This window comes from Cryptomeria japonica, chromosome 1, assembly GCF_030272615.1.
Source record: "Cryptomeria japonica chromosome 1, Sugi_1.0, whole genome shotgun sequence".
Lineage (NCBI taxonomy): Eukaryota > Viridiplantae > Streptophyta > Pinopsida > Cupressales > Cupressaceae > Cryptomeria > Cryptomeria japonica.
The window spans coordinates 244,311,769-244,333,969 of record NC_081405.1 but is presented as its reverse complement, the minus strand read 5'-3'; the positions used below and the strand labels follow the sequence as shown (position 1 = coordinate 244,333,969).

At 34.2% G+C, this 22,201-nt stretch overlaps 1 protein-coding gene across 3 annotated transcripts; it reads right to left on the bottom strand.

Annotated features, from left to right (window-relative positions):
* Positions 1-10,904: 10,904 nt before the first annotated feature.
* LOC131032328 (psbP-like protein 1, chloroplastic) lies at positions 10,905-19,537 on the bottom strand. 3 transcript variants are annotated; one of them, XR_009103427.2, is made up of 9 exons: positions 19,213-19,497; positions 18,875-18,977; positions 17,780-17,863; positions 17,483-17,556; positions 17,131-17,253; positions 16,868-16,939; positions 12,911-13,007; positions 12,337-12,473; positions 11,381-11,516 (listed from the first exon to the last, which is right to left on the bottom strand). XR_009103427.2 is itself a non-coding variant. In XM_057963272.2 (8 exons), the coding sequence occupies exons 1-8, from the start codon at positions 19,273-19,275 to the stop codon at positions 11,413-11,415; spliced, it is 720 nt and encodes a 239-aa protein (XP_057819255.1). In that variant the 5' UTR covers positions 19,276-19,537; the 3' UTR covers positions 10,905-11,412. The 3 variants fall into 3 exon arrangements, 2 of the variants coding, with proteins under 2 accessions (XP_057819255.1, XP_057819256.1); XM_057963272.2 differs by lacking the exon at positions 12,337-12,473 and having other exon boundaries at positions 10,905-11,516; positions 19,213-19,537; XM_057963273.2 differs by lacking the exon at positions 12,337-12,473 and having other exon boundaries at positions 10,905-11,516; positions 18,875-19,074; positions 19,213-19,496.
* Between the last annotated feature and the right edge of the window lie 2,664 nt (positions 19,538-22,201).

The window sequence follows — 22,201 nt, the reverse complement described above, 5'->3', positions numbered from 1 at the left end:
TGTTGTGGCACACACACACATATAGGAGCTACCCATGCATTATCATTGTTACTTAGAATTTGAATGTTTTGTAGGAAGCCATTGTATTAGATTCTAGTTCTTCCACTTGTTGGAATTGCTATTTAACCTCTAATACTTCATTTGCATCCTCATTCAACACTTGACCATAATCAATCATCTCTCATCCTCCATTTGGCATCCCATTGTGCTAGTGCTCAAACTGAGGGCATACTCCACATAGAAATAGAATCTTGGAGAGGAGGAGGACAAGGAAGAGCCATGGCATATAGAGCATCATGGGGAAGTTCATTTTGTTTTGTTCATTTCCTAGCTAGATTCTTGTTTTACTAATCTTTCTTGATATGTTTTGAAAGGGTTTGAGTTCATTATGTTTATGATTGAGCATGTTATTTAGATGAACTCATATTGGTTTTCCACTAATCTTCGGTTTCATGGCATCAATATGTGTGTGTGTGTGTATGCGTGTGTGTATAAATGTGTATGTGTATAAATGTGTATATATACATATACGTATGTGTGTGTGTGCGCGCACACACATGAAATGATACACTTGACATGTGAATGTTACAACGACTACAAGTACTGGGCATTGACTCCACCTAGTGCCATAGGTTTAAGCGTGCTGACATTCCTTAGCAACTATGAAGAAAAGATAGCACACTAACCAAATACCCTAAGCCAAAACTCATCATCCATTGATTAGGGAAATTCTCTTGATTTTACTATTCTAATTATTTTATTATTTGAGCCGTGACTATCATAGTTGGTAGCTTATGGAAACCTAGGCATCATGTTAAGTCGGTCTTTCATGACTGTTTGTGGATAGCCAGTCAATTGCAATTGTCGCTATTGCAATGCTTAAAGTAATTATATTTAAATGCATATTATGTCTTAATTATGTTTGATTTAATGTGAATTAAATGATTAATCATAGGGCCTTCATACATAATTTTGATGTTAACTAGATTAGTTGATTAAAAATAATGAATCATATTTTATGTTATATTGATTCGATGATATATCATGTTACTAATGATGTTATGATGTTGATCCCATTCGGGGAATATTTATATGCTCATTGATGTAGAGGAATAATATTGGTGATGTTATTTAATGCAATTAATTAGATAAAATTATTATTATGAAGTTTAATTGATAATTATATGTATATAAATATATATGTATGTATGTATGTATATAAATACATACATACATACATACATATAGACACATATAGACACATATACATATATATACATATACATATACATATACATATGCATACATACATACATATATATACACACACATAGATATACATATACACATACTCATACACATACACATACACATACACATACATACATACATATATATAACTTGTGAATGCTTTAGTGACTACAAGTACCGAGCATTAACTCCACCTAGCTCCATAGGTTTAAGCGTGTCCACACTCCTTAGCAGTTGTTGATAAAACATAACACACTGACCAAATACCCCGAGCTGAAACTCGTCGTCCCTTTATTAGGGAAATTCTCTTGTTTTTACTATTCTAATTATTTTATTATTTTGAGCTCTAACTATCATAGTTGGTAGCTTATGGAAACCCAGTTATCATGTTGAGTCGGCCTTTCATGACTGTTTGTGCATAGCCAGTCAATTGCAAATGTCGTTATTGCCACGCTTATAGTAATGATATTTAAATGCATATTATGTCTTAATTATGTTTGATTTAATGTGAATTAAATGATTAATCATGGGGACCTTTTGGGATTTTATTTAATAAATGTATTTTAAATAGGTTTTTATTAATATTATATTCTGCACACAAGAAGTGAGTTTATATTTTGTAGTTGAGTTCATTTTATGAACACTTAGTAAATTTTCTCTCTCCTTCTTGCTCTCTCTCAAACCCTCTCCAAGTTGTATTTTGAATTGGAGTTTTTGTATCCATTTGTGGATGAAATTGAATGTGATATTTTCCAATGGAGTAGAAATCGGGATTTCATCAAGTTGTCCAAAGGGTGTGCGAATTGGTTGGGTATGTTGACTGATTTTTTTCATTTTTCCAATTTGGGGTAAATGAGGTAGGCTCTCTTCATTTCCTCTTTGTTCTTCAATTTGATATTCTTTGAATATTTATGATTACATATGAGATGAGTCTTGATCATGTTGAGCTCATGTTTTGATCCCATAGGTTTTTTAATGTTGTATTTGAATGAGTGTTTAAATTTGATGTAGAAATGGGGTGTTATTTAGGAAATGTTGCCCAATCTTATTTGGGATTCTTGTATGGAAATCGTATTAGTGTTTTTAGGGTTTCATGAGTTAGTTATCAAATGGGTTGGTCCTCATTTTGGCCCTGCATATTCCATTTTTGTCGACCTTGATGCCCTAGTTAGTTTTCCAAGGTAGAATTACGCATATGCACCCAGAAATATCCAATTGATGTAAGGATCACACAATTATTGCTTGGTTTCACACAATTGCCTTTTAATTCATGCAATTTTTGAAAGAATCAGATGATTTCTAAAAGAATTATGCAGTTGCCTCCTAGAGAGTTGACTTGGTGTTTTAGTCTCCTTTGTTGTCCTGTTTGAGTTGTTTCTTCAATTTTTCCTTGGGTTTTGGGTCTAGAAAAACTTGAATGAGATGAATTGTGATGTTTAGGTATGTTTCTTTGATATCTCATATAGTATTGCACTTGTTCTTGTGGATTGCAGTCAATTTAGGATCAAATTCATGATTTGAAAACCCTCAGCTTGCCCCTTGAGTAATGGTATTGTTATGCATTATGTAATGCCCCACCAGGAAACCCCGAAGGGATAAGCCAAAATTACAAGAATAGAGTGCAATTTTTTATTTTTTTTAAAGTTACAACACATAAGATGCAACAAGATATCAAAGATTCAGATTACATAGGGGAAGACTTCAACTAACACCTAGAGAGTTTCCCAACGAGATTACTTAAATAGCACAATTCACTTAACTCATACCATTAATCCAATAACTGATTATCTTAATAACGAGATAATTCTTAATCAGGATAATTCCTTTCAAAAGAGGGAAATATAAATCACAACAAAGATTCATCATTAAGATCCATTCATAATCTTCATTCAAGCTTTTCATTTAAAATTACAAACCATACATCTAACATTCTAATACACTAGGATTTCATTATGACATATGAGATCTTTCCAAGCATATTTAAATTCCTTAACAACAATTGAGTATAATTCATTACTCTAAGTTACAATCTTCCCATATTCCAACTTATTGCATTTCAAAAGACGATTACATACAAGCATCTACGACACATCTCATCTAAACCACTTACGCATTCAATCAACATGGCATTCAAGAAAGAACTGAATATAAGCATTTAAAGTTAATTCCATTTATCCACTTAACCATTCTAACATAAGTTAATCATACATGATAAAGCTGAATAAAGGAAACATAAGAGAATACATCACATAACACCATAATGATCTCGGAGTTCACCCCTAAAGGGCTACATCTCCGGGTCTGCGCAACTGCAAGACCCCTCTGATAAATAATAAAGTTAAGAGTACAAGATGTTACACCAATTACAATCCAGCCATCAAGGCGCTACATAAACAATATACAAACGACCACATCGGTCCATTAATACATAAACGATCCCTGAAAAGAACAGGATCCAGCTGAACATAATCAAAGCTAAAACAAGAGGTCCATGAGAGCATCCATAAAACTGAGCCATCACCACCCAAGGTCTAGCATGAAACCGACACTCACAAGGGCAGAGACAAAAGGACGACTCTCAAGGTACTCCTAACAGGACAAAACGACAACACACTAGCGAACGTAGGGACAAGTGTCATCACACAACCTGGTATGGATACCATGGCAAGTCTTCATAGGTCCCGGTCCCATACACTGGGTTACCCTGGCAACCTAATCCGAGCTTCCGGCCCATCCAAGCCTCATGTGGACCCACACATCCTCTCGCGAAGACAAGGAAGATGGTTTGCCATTTCAGGCCTTCTCACAGCATGTCGAATCTATGATAGCACTCGTCCCATGTGTGAGGCACATTATCTTATTTAGAGATTACATTCTAATCTACTTAAAGGTTATAACTTATTAGACTCACTTTCGACGGGTTACCCAGCAGCCACTTTGGGCGTGGCCCCCAATCGAAAACCACTTTCCCATACGACACTAGACTATACTCAGATGAACTCAAAACCAAGGGATACACATGGTCAGACGAACGGAGTTCAAGAAGAAGAGGACATCCATCAGGTCAAACACGACTCAAAAGTAATCACTTACTGACGGTACTCTAACTAGAGACCTGACAACTAAGGTTAACCACGATCATCATTCGACTCACACACAAGGAGGATATGATCAAAACGACACTACCACAATACCACAGTCGACTCAGAATCGAGGACTGAACCAGGTACTCCAAGTCAATCCATACGACAGGGTCCTACTAAACAAAGCAAAACATGCCATTTCATAATTAAAGGCGAATACATAAATTAAACTCGCAATGCAATAATCAGAAAAGACAATATTTCCTCAAATTGATCTAATCATTACAAGTCGATCAAGTTTTCTACAAGATCTAAATCAGCTTACAGTTATCTACCTCATCAAGGGATAAGTTGTTCTTGGTTTTCTAACTCCTAAGGTTCAAAGCGTAAACAGACATATAAAGCCATAAAGAGTTTTTAAACCAAATTCGTATTAATAAAATTCAGACAACCATTAATCGACTAAAATAAGATATTTAATCTCCAATCCAAAACGTCATTAACATACTGGTCTAAGATCAATCTCTACAGATTCATAATTTCAATTCCAGTTACATAATTCGGATTACGGAAATAAAAATGTAGAAAGAGAATCTAAATGGAGATAATCATTTCCAAAGCATATCGTTTAAATTCAAATGCCCAACGATAAAATATTTCACTACCTCTCAATTACTCAACGATTTTCCAATAACATTTTATTCTCTATTTGTTTTTAGACAATAATACCTTAATTAGCCAACTTCCCTAATCAGCTAGAAGGTAAGATCTAGATTTATAAACAACAATATTCAATTGCAAAAGTTCACAGTTTCAGAACTTAATCAGGAAGAGAGCAAAAATCATGAAATGAAATTGAATAGTTAATTCACCTATAAACTCCGTTATAACATAAATCAATACCCAAATAACATTTTCCAAGATTAATGCCACCATATTCCTAATTAAGAAACTAACTAAAACTTAACATTAAGATAGCTTACATTAAAAGATATTAATATCATATGCATTTTCTTTTTCTTTTTTTTTCTTTTTTTTAAATGATAAAAAAAATACATTAAAAACAAACCATTTTTAAAAACTATGTTCTTTTCTCTTTTTATTAAAAAAAACGCATTTTAAACAAAGGCGTGGGCGGGCCGTGCCCTAACCCTAGCGCCGAGAAGGCTCGCGGGGAGCACGGCGGCGCCACGGTGGTGCCCGCAGGTGCCGCGGCGCCCTGCGCCACCGCGGCCCCTGCGGCCACCGCCGTGAGCCGTGGCCCCAAAGGGTCTGCGTGCAATGAGTGCGGGGGACGAGCGGGGGGGGGAACGAGTGGGGGCCCCAACCAAGGGTTTCGTTGTAAAACAAAACTCGCCCTGGCCGAAACAAAGGCAAACGCCCAGGCCGCAATAAAATATATATATCCCCTTTCTTTTAAACAAACACACAGTCCGAAAACAATAAAAAAAACGCCCAGCTCGGATTCGAACAAAATGCACAGTTCGATATAATATATTAAAAAAATACGCCCAGTTCGGATTCGAACAAAAACGTTTAAAATTTTCTTCGAACACACAGTTCGGTTTAAAGACCAACAATACAACCCAACTTAGAATTTGGCTTAACAATTTCGGTTTGAAACAAACTGGGTTTGATATAACATTTTCTTGAAGGGTTTTCATTCTTTACAAACACCCAAGGGAGATTTACACCAAAAATTCATCAAGAACGGTCTTTTCCAATTCATATTCAAAATTAAATCTGAAAACAATCAAAAGATTGGATTTTGGCAACAAGCAACCATTTTCATAAGAACGAGGAAGAACAAATACGGTAAATCCTACCTTCATACGCATTCCTGGAGTAGCTGAAGGAGAGCCCACCTGCTAGATTCAGCAACCTGCCTCTTCTCCAAAACCCCCAAAAATCTTTCCAACCAAAATCTCCTCCAAAAAATGTCCATCCTTCCAAATTTCCCCAAATTTGGGTTATATGGAAGAGTTGACCCAAAAATTCCATTTTTGGAATAAAAATTCTTATTTAAAAATAATTCACAAAATTTAATTCTTTTCAACTATAACAACAATTTAACTTGTTTTTCAATTCCAAAATCGATTTCTCAATCAACTGAAATTTAATCTTTCTTTTCAACAGCATATACAAAATGCATTAAATATTCAAAATCAGACATTAAATCAAATTCACTCCCGATTTAAAATAAGCAATCCAATATCAACAAAGATCGCATAACGAATACCCGATAACTTTAGCCCATTAATCTTCAATGCACAATGCATATTTAATCAAGATAATTACTAAGGACTAATTAACTATTTTAACCATGCACACCAAGCACGCAAAACGAGAAGGTCAGCCAAACAGACGACTCGCAAACCCAAACAAGAAGGGAATACCGACGACGACTGACGATGCTCACTTGAGCACGACTAAGGTCAACTAGGGTCTTACGACCACCTAATCCAACTCTAAGGATTAAAAAGGGTATGCTCAAACCTGCAAAACCAGGTGACGACGAACCTCGCACTCATGCGACTTCGTACCTGAAATCTCCTGCAACCAAAGATCATACATGCATACATATATAATAACTTAATGAGAGCATTAGTCCGATACTAATATCACGAAATAGGAACACTGACAACTTGCATACGACTAGAGAGAAAACCACATCAATAGCTATGCGTAAAATCAACATCTGACTATAAAATAATATTAAGATAATCTAACTAAGATTAAACCAAGATTAGAGATCGATTACGGTAGGGGTACTACACATTATGTATACGGTCTCTTGAGATGTTGTTAAGATATTTAGTATATGTATCTATGCATTATTACCAGTCATGTATGTGCCTCAAATGTGGGCATTATAGTATGTTTGATTTGCATTGAATTTGGCGTTGATACTTGGTCAATGCCTTTTTAGGTGTAATAAATTAGTAACTCTTGTTGTGAAAAATTGAATCAATGCTTGAGTGGTTGTCATAGATGTCTTGTATCTTCTTACGTGATTGAATTTCATTGCAAGATCAAGTGGATCCATTCTCTTGGCAGTATGACCAATTGAGTATACCTTGTATATGGTTGATATGACATTGTGTAAAAGAGATATCTGATGTTATTGAGATTATGGCAAGTGTATCATTGCATCGTGTTTTATTTTGGATTCCTCTTTCGATTGAATTGGATGAACCGTAGGACTAGGTACTAGAGTGGATCATGAGAGTGGTTCTCATTGGGGGTCGGGGCCCAAAGTGGTTGCTAGTATAATCCAATGGAGAGTGAGAGTAAGATAAGTGATAACATAATTAAAACTTGGGTTGGGATAAAACATTAATGAAAGATAATTAGATATCCCTTGCATGCCTTGAGTGCTAGTATGAGGCTAAGGATGTATTGGGGAGGCCTAGCCATCCGTGGGGCATTGATCTGGCATGACTGAGTCTCTTGGTCCATATGAGAAGACTGCTAAGTTTTGTGTAGTGCCATCACTTCAAGCACACATGATGACACTCCATGCACTTAGCACTCTAGTATCTAGGTCTTGGTAGTTGAGTAGCACCCTATATATTTTTGTTGCTTGATCTTTTGGTTATCTCTTTGTGTTATATGTTGTATAGACAAATTGGTGTTGCTCTTATGGGTGCCTCCTTTCCCTTATTGTAATCAACTAAGGATGCTTCCTCATTCTTTTGGTACTCTATTTATTGTTGCTTGGGCACCCTCTCTTACTTGATTGTTGCTCCTTGATGTGAGTGATGCATTGTTGGCATTTCCATCTTGTTGTGGCTTTATGACTCTTGTTGGGTGTTATGTTCATGATGAGCACTTGCTCCATGTTTGGCTCTTGTGTAATCCCATTACTCTCCCTTGTTTACTTGTATGACTATTTTGGTTGTGTGACTATCTCCACGAGCACGATGGGGTGGACATGAGGGTACCACATGGTCAGTTGACATTTCCAACCATTGTTGGGGATTGGCAAGCTTAGTTTGTGACTAACTCAATGGATTTCACCTCCTTCCTCAGTACCAGATTCCTCTCATCTTCTCTCTCTTGTAAGTTATAATAATTTTTATATTGGAATATGTATTATATCATTGATCTTGTATGTATTGAACAGTCTGGTTAGGGATGGATGTGATAATTGTTACCAAATATGTATTGGTATTTCTTTACACACATTGATGTTGGAATCAAGCATGAAGTACAATCTCTTATGCTTCTCTATTCTTAATGTATCATGATGTTATCATAGGAACATTCCAATTAGTGTTTTAAAATGAGTGTAGATGTGTTTGGTTTAGTGTTGGTAGTCGATATAGTCATCTCTTAGTGGGTCATGAGATATTGACCTAGTCCTAGATGTGTTGCCAAGGTATCAATGTCAAGGAACCCTTAGAGGTGACTTGAGTTATTTGGGATGGAGTTCAAAGAGTTTAGAATTTCGCATGTGCATAGTTGGCTAACACATAGATGACGCTACCTTGAGGCTGAGTGTTGTACTTGTATATGTATTGCATAATGCCACTTAATTACTTAAAATAAAAATATTTCCATGCACTTCTTGTATATTTTTCTCTTATCCTTTAGGGTTCCCTAGCAGTGCATTACATTTTCAGATTTCTATGAGTACGAGTACTCAATCCCTTATTAGTCAATAGATGAACTTGCTTAATTGTAATCATAATATCACCAATATTGTCACTGAAATTGGAGGCACTTACAAGATCCCCTTCCTTGAGACTATTTAGCTTATTAGTCAAAATGTGGATCCCTTCAACACTATTTTTGATAGTTCTCTAGCTTTCTTTAACAACAATTTCCAAATTGTGATAGATGATGCATTTTTTCTTTCAGCCCCTTAATGTGAACGTCATAGGACATAATAGAACACAAAAAAAAATGTTAGCATAATAGCATATAAATAAAAATTAAATAACCTTCGTATCATAATGCACATATAGCCAACTTGACATATTCGTATAGATGTCAATGCCCATTCATTGTCTATATGATTTTGTACAATGAGGAATTTTATAATATATTGCCCTTTTACATTTGCATGTATTATGCTTCTTTTATTTTTTTCCCTTTTTTCTCTTGATACATATTATTCTACATTATACATATATTCACCTAGTGGGACATATCCCTTCAATCTACTACTTCTCCAAGGGGTTTCTATTCAATCAAGAGCTCCACAAATTTCTTGTGGTGGTTTGCGATAGGGTCTTCACTACTGCAATATCACTAGCAAATTTTCTACCAACAATATGTATTGCTCTATCATTTCCCTATAGAATGTATTCTTGTCCTATGCCAAATACTACATTATTATGTAAAAACTTGAAACCATTCTAAATCCAAAAGAATGGTGAATGGATCTAGAGTGGCTTAATGCATTTCTATCAACTTAAAGTATACTTCTTATACTCATAAGATCAACTCCACATTCCTCTAGGTGTCAAGGGGACATTTATGATTTCAATTTGAAAGTATTGTAAGAGAGTTGAGGTTTATCAAATATTTGTTTCTATGGGGAGGTATCCAAATGTCTTGAAAAAAAACTTTGATGTAATGTTGCAATCATGGTGCCAATGAAATCAACAACTTTCTTATACTTTGATGTGTTCAGATTACCTCTAGGTATAACAATTTGCATAAATAATTGATATTTGATACTTTATTGTTGTAAAGTAGCTCTATGATATCCAATATAATAAAAATCAAAAGATGATTGATTAATACCCTTTTAAGGAAAATGATGCAAGAAATCCACTAATTTAGAACCTAGTTTTAGCAATTTTATTCTCTAAGGTTTCATCTAAATGTTAAGCCCCACATTTCAATGTGAGTCATTATCGAACCTATGCAAGCCTTGTAGAAGTGTGTTATGAAGTGTTACTACAATAAAATGTTCTTCATTAATAATATAGATTGGTTTATATATGCATGTGTATATATGTACAAGTATACACTAAATGCATACATCAATACATATATACATACATGCATACATATATATAATGCATGCATATGTACATTACATACATACACCCATACATACATAATACATATATACATTACACGCATGCACACAATAAACAAAAGGGGGAACAAATTGAAAGAGTTCTCTCTTAAAACAATATTCTCTCTATCTTTCCATATATATAGTCTTATTAATAATAAAAAATAAAAGAGCAAGCCCAAATTATAATGTATACAACCAAAATTTTAGTCAGCAAATTGTCTAAGTGAATTATATAGTGTTAAACCTCATCTACCAAAGGTTTATTGAGCACATTAATAATTATACTATTAACTATACTATAGATTCCAAATTATTTGGTGTTTTGGGTCTATTGACAAATCGATTTATTAGTTGTTTAAATGTATAGACAAGCGCACTTGTATATATTCATGTAATTACATTGTATGTGTAATATCAAAGGGAAAAGCCAGTTCCAATATTTAGTAGTTTGCGTGTTTTAACTAGTAGCACGAAGAGGAAGATAGATATACAAACATCGATTATCTATATGGCTAGTTGAAAAACAAAGCTGATGAATCAAAACACAAGTTTTTCTCATTTGTATATTCATCCCTCCTCAATAAAATCATAGAGAACAGAACCTGAGAGCAAATGGTTTTTATCCCAAATCTTGGCGACTTGGGTGCCTTTTGGGCTTGATAACTTCGGTACCTTCCCCTCCCATACTTCAATAGAAATGACTTATTAACTTCCTAAATCTATCAACAATCAAGGTAGCTGGATATATGCACATTAAACTCTTTTGGATACATAGCACTCCATTTCTAAAAGAGTTAGAACAAAATTGCTTCTTTCTCTTGAAATGTAAGACATGAATAAGATACTACAACAATTTCTTGTGGGGAGATGCATGTTTCTATAAGACCCTTCTTACCAAGGTCAAGAAAAAGCATCTCCACAGAAATTTGTGTGCCTCCAGCTCTATGCTGACAATCATTCAGTACAAGAAAATATATGAAATGTCTATGGAACAGCATCAACCATGCATACCAACGATGATGGGGATGAAATAAGAAAATTTTACACTTTGAATAATGTGAGTGACTCTGCAATTGTCCGTAGTTTGTCTTCCATTTTACCCCAACGCCGTTCATTTGCCCCAGTTGTGAGTGTGTAAAATTTGCCTGCCATCAGTTTTGTCCATAAGATGATTAAGCCTTGACAAGAGCCATTGTAATCAGTAAAGCAGATGAAAATATAAATGAATCAGTAGAGTATACCGTAACTTAATCCCCAAGATCTCTTTGCAGGCATTTGTGTGTACACTACATTATAGTAATAGTGAAATGGCACACAGGGAGGATAATTAATGTGTTAGCAGTTCTAGCAGGATCACCAAATTCTTGGTCTCAATGATTTCCATACTTGGTTGCATTAAAATCTAAATGTAGCCTTGATAGACAAGATTGCCAAATTTTAACCCAAACGAAAATGTTTGCAGACTGTATGCAACCAATTTTTTAAATCAACTATAATCAAAATATATTAAACATGTCCTATAATTCTTGTATCATATATTTGTGTAGATTAACAGGTAAAAACGTTGAACTATCTATTCATTTCCTGCCATATCACTTCTATTACACGAAGATTGTACTGAAATCACAAACTATCTATTTTTGTACATCAGCAAAAACCATATAAAGGAGGGTATCCATACAATGCTCGTAGGGATGGGAAACCATCCACTGGTTTAAATGGCATAAAAAGTTTCTTCAGGAAGGTAGATACAGACCCTTTGTGGACATATATATATTAATTTTAAGTTTGTTGATTTTAATTTCAATTTGGAGGTTTAGTTTTAGTTGTTGAAATTTTGTAGTTGGGACTTATACTCATTGAGCATTTTGTTATTAACAATTATATATACACATACACCAAAAAAAAAATTGAGTTCAGCTCTAATTTTATACAATAAGATTTTATAATGTCTATGATGAATACCTTAGCATATGAACGTTTGAAGTTTATTAGATTTTCATATTTTTCCTGTTCTTTTAATCACAATTCTCCACCATCCCTTAAAAAGTAACCTCCTAAAAAAGCTGTCCTGGAAACGTTGTCCTGCATCCTTTATTGTCCTGTCCTCAAAATTTGGCGGAACATAAACTCTAATTATTTTTTAATAATGTATTCTAAGAAAAAAGAAAATGCCTTAACATATCTTAGCTGTTCAAAAGCTGTGTTTCTTAGATTTTAAAACTATAGGAGTCATATCCACCAAAATAGAAGTGCAAAATAAAACTTGAAAAGCTATCCCAGAAAAATGTCATCCATCCCTTATTGAACCCCTCACCAAAATTTGGTGGAACATAAACCCTAGTTATTCTTTAAATAATAAATAAAATAAAAAAAATGGCTCAATATATCTTAGCTGTTAAAAAACTGTATTTCTTACATTTTTAATCCTATAGGAATAATATCCACCAAAATGCAAGGGGGAAATAAAAATGAAGAACTATTTGGATGACATTTCACAAAACAAATAAAAAATTCATAGAAAATTATAAGTACATACCATTCCCAATAGCCACAGTTCCAAGGGCATGCCGTGTGTAGTTGGGAGCCTTGGCAACAAACTCGAATGTGTAGTAGTTCCTGCCCTCAGCTGTGCGCTGTATGGTAGCATTATGATGTCAAAAATTAGTATGGTAGTATCATGATGTCAAAAACTAAACAACTACTTATATACATTAAAGTCTATTTATTTCGGTGTTACCAAGAACACAATTCCTTATTACCAACATTCTATATTCTTTTTGTAGGAAATTAACTTTGATAACGGGCATATCATATGAATAAAATTGAATAATCACTCCATGAGCGAATTAAAAGATAGAGAATATGGGAGAATGAATACAGAAACAAACTGCATGGCAGCAACAAAATGTAGCACAAACCCCAACTTACATTAAGCATAAAAAGCTAGAATTCTAAAAATCTAAGACTAAAACAAAACCCCACATACTTTAAGCATAACTTTCTTGGGACGGTTATGGGGGATGTTAAAATCCATCTCATGATACTTGAGAGAAGAAAACAATTACAACAATATAAGAATATGGATACAAAAATATTCTCTTACTAAGCTAGAAAATCCCACATTTGTGCCCTTGCCTCCTCAAGAGGCAAAGACTCAATCTCTTTATGAAATTGCTTCTATTCAACTTTGACTAGCATGGTCAGGTCTTATTTGAATGCTTCAATTTCCCTAACTGCAGAGCAGATGAGTACCGTGAAATTTTGCCTTGAATGTCCAGAAGAATCCAACAACAGCAAAAAAAATCATTACTATTATGGTTTGAACTTTGCAACTATCCTACGTTATTCAAGTGTTACAATAAGGGGGGCTGTGGTCAATTCTTTTCACTTGCTATTCCATATTGATATTATATAATCCAAGAGGATATGGGACTTTGATCATCTTCCAGCACAACAGCAATACTCTGCGCCATAGTTCAAAAACTTGCAATCAACAAAACTTGGTAGACCCAAATTTGACTCAGTCTTGGCAGCTCAGCAACTTAAAAAATACTTAAATTCCTTAAGAAACATATAGTTTATGCATACCACAATTACATAATGTACTGAACAAGTGCATAAAATGTTGGGAAAGTGCTTTCTATGTGTGTCTAACCATGTCTTTGCTGCATGTGGTGAGTCTGCAGTGCCAATTCGCTGAGAACTTGTGAGTACTCGTGGCAAATCTGCATGGCAGACTCACCAGTACTCTTCCATGAGTCCGTGGGCAAGTATTTCAGCGGACATTTTGACCTGTGAGGACTCACAAGTTTTGTGAGTTCTCTGTTTTTTTATCTATGTTATATGCCACATGACTGATGACATCCTTACCTCCAGCTTCAAGGCTATCCCAAGTACATGTGGTAATATCACAAAGTCCTAACTTTCAATATTCTATGCTGATCATCTCCAATATTGCTAGACTATACAACACAAATGTTATGCATTACAATTTAGAACCAAGTCGGCACCTAAGCAACAAGGAAAAGGACTTCCATGTCGTTCCCAGAAGAACACGCCACCTGAGGAGCAAGGAAAGCAACCTGAGACTTGTGATAGACAATTCCAACGGTCTTAGTACTGAAGAATGTTACACTTGGAAAGATCTGCTGGAAAAGATAGAAGTGTCAAGTTCCTACCAAAGAACATGAGGAAAAAGTAAAATTGATCGTGCACTGTAAGCCAAGTACCAGGGCAGAAACTGCCTACATAGTCTCTTCTACCAATTCAAAATAAGAGATAGTAAAAACATTGTTCCATTCTTAAATGGGGGACAACAAACAACCTCCACACTCCATTGTTGACAAGAGAAGTCAAAAGAACCTAATATCTTGTGAAGCAGTTTGAAGATGGAACTTGTCATTCACAGCTCAACCACAACCATACACCACTGAATGGCCCAGTGCAAGTTCGTAGAATGCACCATTGATCAATGTCACTTGGTGTACAAAATCAATCTGTATGGATGTTTCACTTGGGCAGCCATATCTTTTATAAAGCCATGCAATATATGCATCAAATCAGACTACTGTTTTCATTAATGTTGGGAAAGTAGATACTGCATACCAAAAATAGTCCCTATGCTTTCACTCATCAGGCCCAAGCAATACAAGAAGTCAGTGAGTCATGGTAATAAATGTTTTTTCTTTATAGTGAAACTTCAACCTATGAAAGATATGCAATACAAGCTAATGATGTACCTTCATGAGCAGAAAAGCAGCCGTTGTACTGTATAATGAAGGAATATCAAAATCTTCTCAAGACAACAATGGGAGTGCCTAATCATTGCATATTTACTATTAAGTATGTTATTGATCCAATTCCAGGATTACCTTTTCCTAATGCCTTGCTATACCATCATTTATTTCTAGAAAGCAACAAGATTAAACAGCAGACTCATGAACTTGTTTAATAAAGACACATCAAACACATCTATCCATCCTGTGACAACCTAATTGTGTTAATCCCCAGGTAACTGCTACCATTTTATGTTACCCTGACTTGTTCACATATAGCCACTTGTTAAATTGTTAGATATCATCACATTACATTATGTTTATACTGGGTATTTCGACTATAGAACTCTTAGTTTTCTATTCCGACAGTTCACTTTTGTATTCCACAGGTGTATCAGTGAAAATTGGCTCACAATTGTATTTTATGCCAATATATTATATCTAATAGTCTGACACTATTTCAGGTTGATGTACTAGACTGGCATCTCTCTATGCATTGTCATCCTTCCTGATTATTGGTAAGAAGCAATTGAAATTGATAAAGATAGCTAATGACAGCTAAATTCATCTTTGTAAGATATTGCTGATTTGTTTCCTTGGTTATCATTTTTATGATTTCTTTGCCCTTTATCTGTTTGCTGAGTTATGTCTTGGATTAGCAGCACCCAAGAGTTAGCCTGGAAGTACGTTTCTTTGTCTTGTGTTTAAGTTTGTTATTGGTTTCCTGCACTTGTCTCAGCAAGATTATTCTTTCAATCCCTTTAAAATGTCCACAGTCCAGACATGCTCTATGCTTGCAAGAGATATTCAGATATTCTTAAAATCAGCTAATTGCTCAGAGATGTGTCCCATTATTCTTAATTTGAAATAGTCTGGAAGCAATTTATTTGAATCTATATTGATAAAAATGCTTCCATTATTTGTAATAGTCCAATCAATTGTGCGATAGGAATGATGAATCCTTTCCCTAAGCTGTCTCCAGTATCTTTCAGTGCTTCACCATTCTAAACATCATATGAAAAGGTGAAAGCGTCATCAGCACAGTTGCAATTGATGGCAATTCTTCTGTTGGAATCAAACAACAAGAATTAAACAAACAAAACAAGCAATAGCGTGTAACATTGCAGATTTACAGAAACAAGCAAAGATTGTGCATGGTTATTGCAAAATGCAAAGCACCGGGAATATGTATTTTAAAAACAAAAATTGGACATAAGTACCCACCCCAAAAAAGAAGGGAAAGAAAGAAATATATTGTATTTATGTCAGTAACTGCAAAAAGCAGGTCAATAGGAACCAAAAATACAGAAAGGTGCAATCATAAGTATGACTGTCAAGATTAACTTCAGAAACAAATATGAAGTACCTTACAATAAAACTGGGAAGAGAAAAGAAATTTACACAAGTGGCGCAAAACAAAAACAGTTATTCCCCACACAAAGTTAGTAAAATCAAAGCCACATAAACCCAAAAAAAATTGATGAAAGGAATGCCCCTTGCCAGAAGAAATCACCCATAAAGCCAAGATAACGGGGTTGATGGAGATCAGACTCTAGCCTGCATCAGAGTCTGATCCAGAAGAAGGATAAGCATCCACATATGCAGGTAGAAACAAACCAGAACATTATAAGAAGAGAGAGAATAAACAGAAACAAGAACATCATTCTGCATAAAGAATTGAAATCAGGGGCAAAATTTGCATAAGGGAGCACACTGACCTCTTTCACATTTACTAATTTTGTTTTCTGAGTTGAAGAAGACAAAACCTTTTTGATTAATGTCTCAGCAACCTGCCAACGAAAAATTCCAATCAAATATCTATCATAGACTTAAGAGCCAGAACAGAGGACATACATAACCAGAGACAATATGTTACATGGAAATTTTAATAGCCGAGAAATACCCTTCATCCAGATGCAATGTATCTATTTCATAATTTCTATGATAAGAATATTAAATATGCAATTGATTACAGACATACCTCCTCTGGTGGTCCAAGTTCATGAATATCTGTTTTGCTTGTTGGTACAATACTGACACTGACACTTTCTAAGGGTTCAATCACATCTTTGTACGTCTTATCCTGGCCATTAACCACAACTTCCTGGAAAATGTTTCAAATTGTTAGTCTTTTTCTCTCATCAATGTGCATCTTTTAAAGTATCTATAAAGTTCTGAATCTGTTTGTAAAAGAAATAGACAAATAGAAACCTGTCAAAAGGTCATTGGAGTCTAAAGGCATTCCAATTCTAGAATTCAAAGTAGCAACAAGACTTTTTCTTTCTTTAATGAAACAGGGAGAGCAACTAATTAAATTTCACAGCAACACGAACCTGCCACCCAAAAGGGTATAGGAAGGTATATCCATCAAATTTATCCAAGACTGCCTGGTAGCCTTTTGGCGTTTCTGCAACAATTGAGCCATATCAAGTGTATTTTTTAATATATTCATCACAATTCATGGAACCAATCCATTGCAAAAGGAGTAGGTTTGCCATCAGTGCCCCTGGGACCCTAGTGTTCTCTATAGCAAACTGGAGCAGATTGCTTTCAGCATTTGCAGAATTTCTGCTGGCCAAGTTCAAAATGAATACAATGAGTAAAAACATGAATTGCAAGAGATCACTCACTTTCAGCCAAGGCAGTATCTGTCAAAATTGCACTCGCTGTGAGTATCCCTAATACTTCCAAGAATTCTCTTCGTGCAGTCCTACCTGTAATGTAAAAACAACTCTGTAAATTCATGAAGTTTGGTTGTAGGTTGAGCCAAACTAGTTGACATTAAACTATATGAATATCAAAACATCCATTTTTAGGTAAGTAATCTCTTGAACCCCGACAATATTTTGAGGTAAGTGATATCTTGTAAGGGATTTCGGATTGAAAAATCCTAATGCTAAAATTTTTGAAGTGAAAGGCACAACAAAATCCTCACAGACCAAGACCCTCTAAAGAATTTAAGGAACCCTAATATCAAGAAGTTAGAACTCAATCTCAAATCACTCGATTTAAGGAACCCTAATGATAATAATGTGTTGAAATTGAAAAAAATATCACATAAAACTCCCTTGGTGTTGCAAAATCCCAACTGTAGAAGGTAAGGTGCGAGACCCGGGAAACTTACCAGGAGAATTTATCAAAATGGAATTTGCAACTTGCCCACTTACAACCAGGAAATGAATGCACCCTGGTGATACGTTCCCTGAGCTAAATACACATCCCTCCATTCAGGGACATTTTGGGAAAGTAGGGACAGGAGCAGACATCCCCCACCCAAAATTTTGCTGTTTTTTAAGGAACATTCCCTATTTTTTCAAGTTTTTGGGACAACCTGTCATGTAGGGCAAATTAGGACCTCAACATAAAGCTACACTCCTAAATCCCCAAAAGCCCTAGCAGATTTGCATTTTATGATTTCACCATTTGCACCTTGCATTTTTACAATTTACATTTGAAAATAAGAAGAGAAAAACTAGAAAGAAAGGATTTTTCAAATTTGAAATTTCATTAATTCAGCACAATGTATATACTTTTTAGAATTTTAACTTCTTCGCTTACAGTACTTTTTATTTTAAACTTTAAACCTTTTTAATTACCCTGTCTCTGCCAATCCTAACATCCAGGAAAATATTTGCCATACCAGCGTCCTGAAAACTTGGAGAAAAACTTCAAGAAATTGAAAGGACAAAAAAGTTGGCAATCCGAAAGAAAAGCAGCAGGATAACCTTGTTTGCAAAGAACAACAGCATCTCCCTGCGCAGAGGCCCTTACAACTGGTGGAGTGCATCTCTTATATGTTACTCCAGAAGTCTGGTTGAGCATAAGCACCTGAACAGATTGGGCAGCATTCAGAGCAGGCATCAACATTTCAAAATTGGCTCCTTATCTATGTCTGGCTAGATGGATGTGTCTCTTAGAACCAACTCTGATTTAGAAATAAAAAGGATATGAAGACAGCCATTCGTGGAATTCATGTTTATAATAATCTCAGTACTCAATTCAGAAGCTGAATAACAACATTGGTAATTACAATAATGAGTAATGTGAATAGAAATCAATGTACCTGACAGGTAGTTAAAGAAGACAATGCCCTGTGAAGAGCAGGTGGATTTTGCAAATTTGCCATTATTTCCTGCACACAAACAAATGGATGGGGTATAACTTTTCAAGTGTAGGACATCACCCTGTAACTTGACTTTTGTGAACTATGTTATATTCGACTGTGTGCACGCAATTGGGGCCTTATCTGCTGGCTGCAACTCTTCGCAAAGCAGTGAAAATGCTCCGTATCCCCACATTTCATTCGGTATTGCTCTAAGCACCTTATCTTCACATTTCGTTCGTTTTAATCATTATCCAATTGGCCTCATATTTAATCTTAGAATTACTTTTCACTCCGAGGCTCCTTCTATTTAAAGCATTATTCATTGGATTTTAATGTTAAAGGGAAATTTGAATTTGAAATGATTTTTCAAAAATGAGTGAGTTTGATCAATGTTTTTATTATTTAATTATGCATAATAAAAATGGTAAATAATTAAAAAAAAATCTTTTTAATTTAAGATTTCTAATATTTTGTTGGGCGCAAGACAATTTTAATTAGGATTTAAGAATGATTCATTTAGTTAAAATTATAGAATTGTAACTTATGATGTTGGGTCTTTATATCAAAAATAGATAAATAGATTTTAAGACATACAGAAGTATATATAAGTATTATGACGATACTAATTTTTAATGGTGAAATTTGTATATTCATGTCAATTCATGTTTAGCTTTAGCATATTTTGATGGAATATCTTAGTACAAATATATGTCAACAAAAGGCATATCCTTGTGCAAAGTTGGACTCATTATTTGATTCTTTATCCATCCCAACTTAGACATACTTCCACATATCCAATCTTATTGTATCCCTATTTGCATCTACTCTTATACAATTATTATTATTAACCATGTATTACACAATCATTACACCTATATCCATACATTCACTCAATACCTAGAGATTAACACCTCTCTATCTCAAGTCAATCTTGCAATACATAGGTTTGATCTCGTGTCACATTGAATTGACTCCTAAATTTTTTAATTCAATTATGTCAAATCTTACCTTTTTGTTAGCTATTATGAGCTAACTTAGTACATGTTTACATGATTTATTACTACCTTGGTATTTAAAGATATTCAATATGTAATAATTCATATCAATTGATTATCCAAAAATGCTAAGCATTACAAGGAGAATAATTATAGAAATATTTCATCTTGGAACACTAAAAGGAACCAAAATCTACATCAAAATAATCTAGGGCATTTGCATGTGTGAGAGTAATGTCTTTTATAGACATCCATGACCATAAAGTTAGTTTAATCAAGGTAGTTAATCTACAAGAATACAACCCTTATAATATGATAATACACCCAATGTATTTTCATTATTACAAGGCCTTACATAGCAAACATCAAAACTTTAGGGGGTTTAACAATCCACAATTAGTTAGATTAATCCATAGGTGGTGGATCAACAATTAGTTAGATTAATCCATAGGTGATGGATCAAATTCATGTACAACACTTAGGAGTGAACTCATGATGTACAAGATAAATCTTTCAATTTCTATGACTAAAATAATTCAAATTTCATCATTCTACTTCCAACACATATAAGAAGTTACAATTCTAGACTGCAATTCACAAGTTCTTATTAAAACAATGATCAACTTTTGATTAAACACTAAAATTAGGCATGCTTTTATTTATGTTTATTTTTAAATCAATTTCTTTTTTTATATGATCTATCACAACTTTAAATTAGGCTGATTGATTGGTGTATTCATTAAACTTAGTTTTAATAAAGGATTCTATTATTTTATGTGTATGGAAAAAAGTGTCCACCTACTTACTATATTATATTAATTTAGATCTAATAAAATGATTGATGTGAATTAATTAAGGATTAGATATAGATAACAATTATTGCAAATATAGTAACAAGAAATATTGGTTCTCATCTAATTTGGTGTGGTGGATATTTAACTTTGTTGTTGGCTAGTTAGAATTTTTTTTGTTTAAAGTAAAAAATAGATAGCCTAAATATATTAAATATATATAATAGAATGTACCATGTAGAATATCTAGATGAAACCTACTAATGCCAAACAAGGCACCACAAAACATAAGGTATCATCCTGAAGCTCGTCCCAAATAACATCATAGAGCATAGTCCTAAATACAAACCTAAAGCTCGACCCAAACATCATCACAGAACATAGCCCTAAATACAAACCTTGATAGATGGATCAATTACAAAATGTTATCTAATATCCCCAAAACAATTACATACCCACATTCAAATATATCAATAAAATGCATGTGTGGTCTTCAAAAAGAAACAAACCAATTTTTTGAGAAAAAACTCATGCTGCATTTGTTGTTGGCTAGTTATAATGTTATAAGGGATGTAAAATTGAAGTCTAAAATATGAATTAATGATCAATAAAGTAAAAGAATTTTATCAAAAAATATTTGATGTTATGGACTAGTTTGTATCATGTGGTCTAGTCCTAGAATGAGATAGATTGAGATAGATCATGCAATCTAGTCCAAATGGTGTTTCTTGGTCCTATACTAATTTCATCTTTAATAAAATTCATGCCCTTTATCTTGTGTTACTATTTTTTTATTTGGGCATGCTAAGAAGCACAACAAGATTTGATTCAAGATGAAGGGAAGGCCCTTAACTTGTCTCAATAACATTCATGGCCCTAGAAAAGAATAAGGTGTTACAAACATGTCAAGAAAATTATGTGAATGAAAGATCTAGTGATTTGTTAGGAAAAACATCTCTTACCTTTGAATGTAGTTTTTATGCTATGAAACACAAAAACTTGATTTCTAAGTTGTAAACTCTTTTTTGAGATAAAATAAAAATTCTAGGTAATTTGACATCACTTTCAATGATGCTTGTTGCTATATCTTTTCATTCTCTACAATTTAGAAAAGGGACAGGGACCTAATGGTCCCTTAGATCAAAATTTATGGCTTCTAGA

Coding starts and splice junctions, on each gene's coding strand:
- LOC131032328 (XM_057963272.2), bottom strand. CDS start 19,275: ATGGCAAATTTGCAAAATCCACCTGCTCTTCACAGGGCATTGTCTTCT. Junction 17,864..18,874: donor TGTTGTTCTTTGCAAACAAG/GTTATCCTGCTG, acceptor TTTACATTACAG/GTAGGACTGCACGAAGAGAA. Junction 11,517..12,910: donor AACTGTGGCTATTGGGAATG/GTATGTACTTAT, acceptor AACTGATGGCAG/GCAAATTTTACACACTCACA.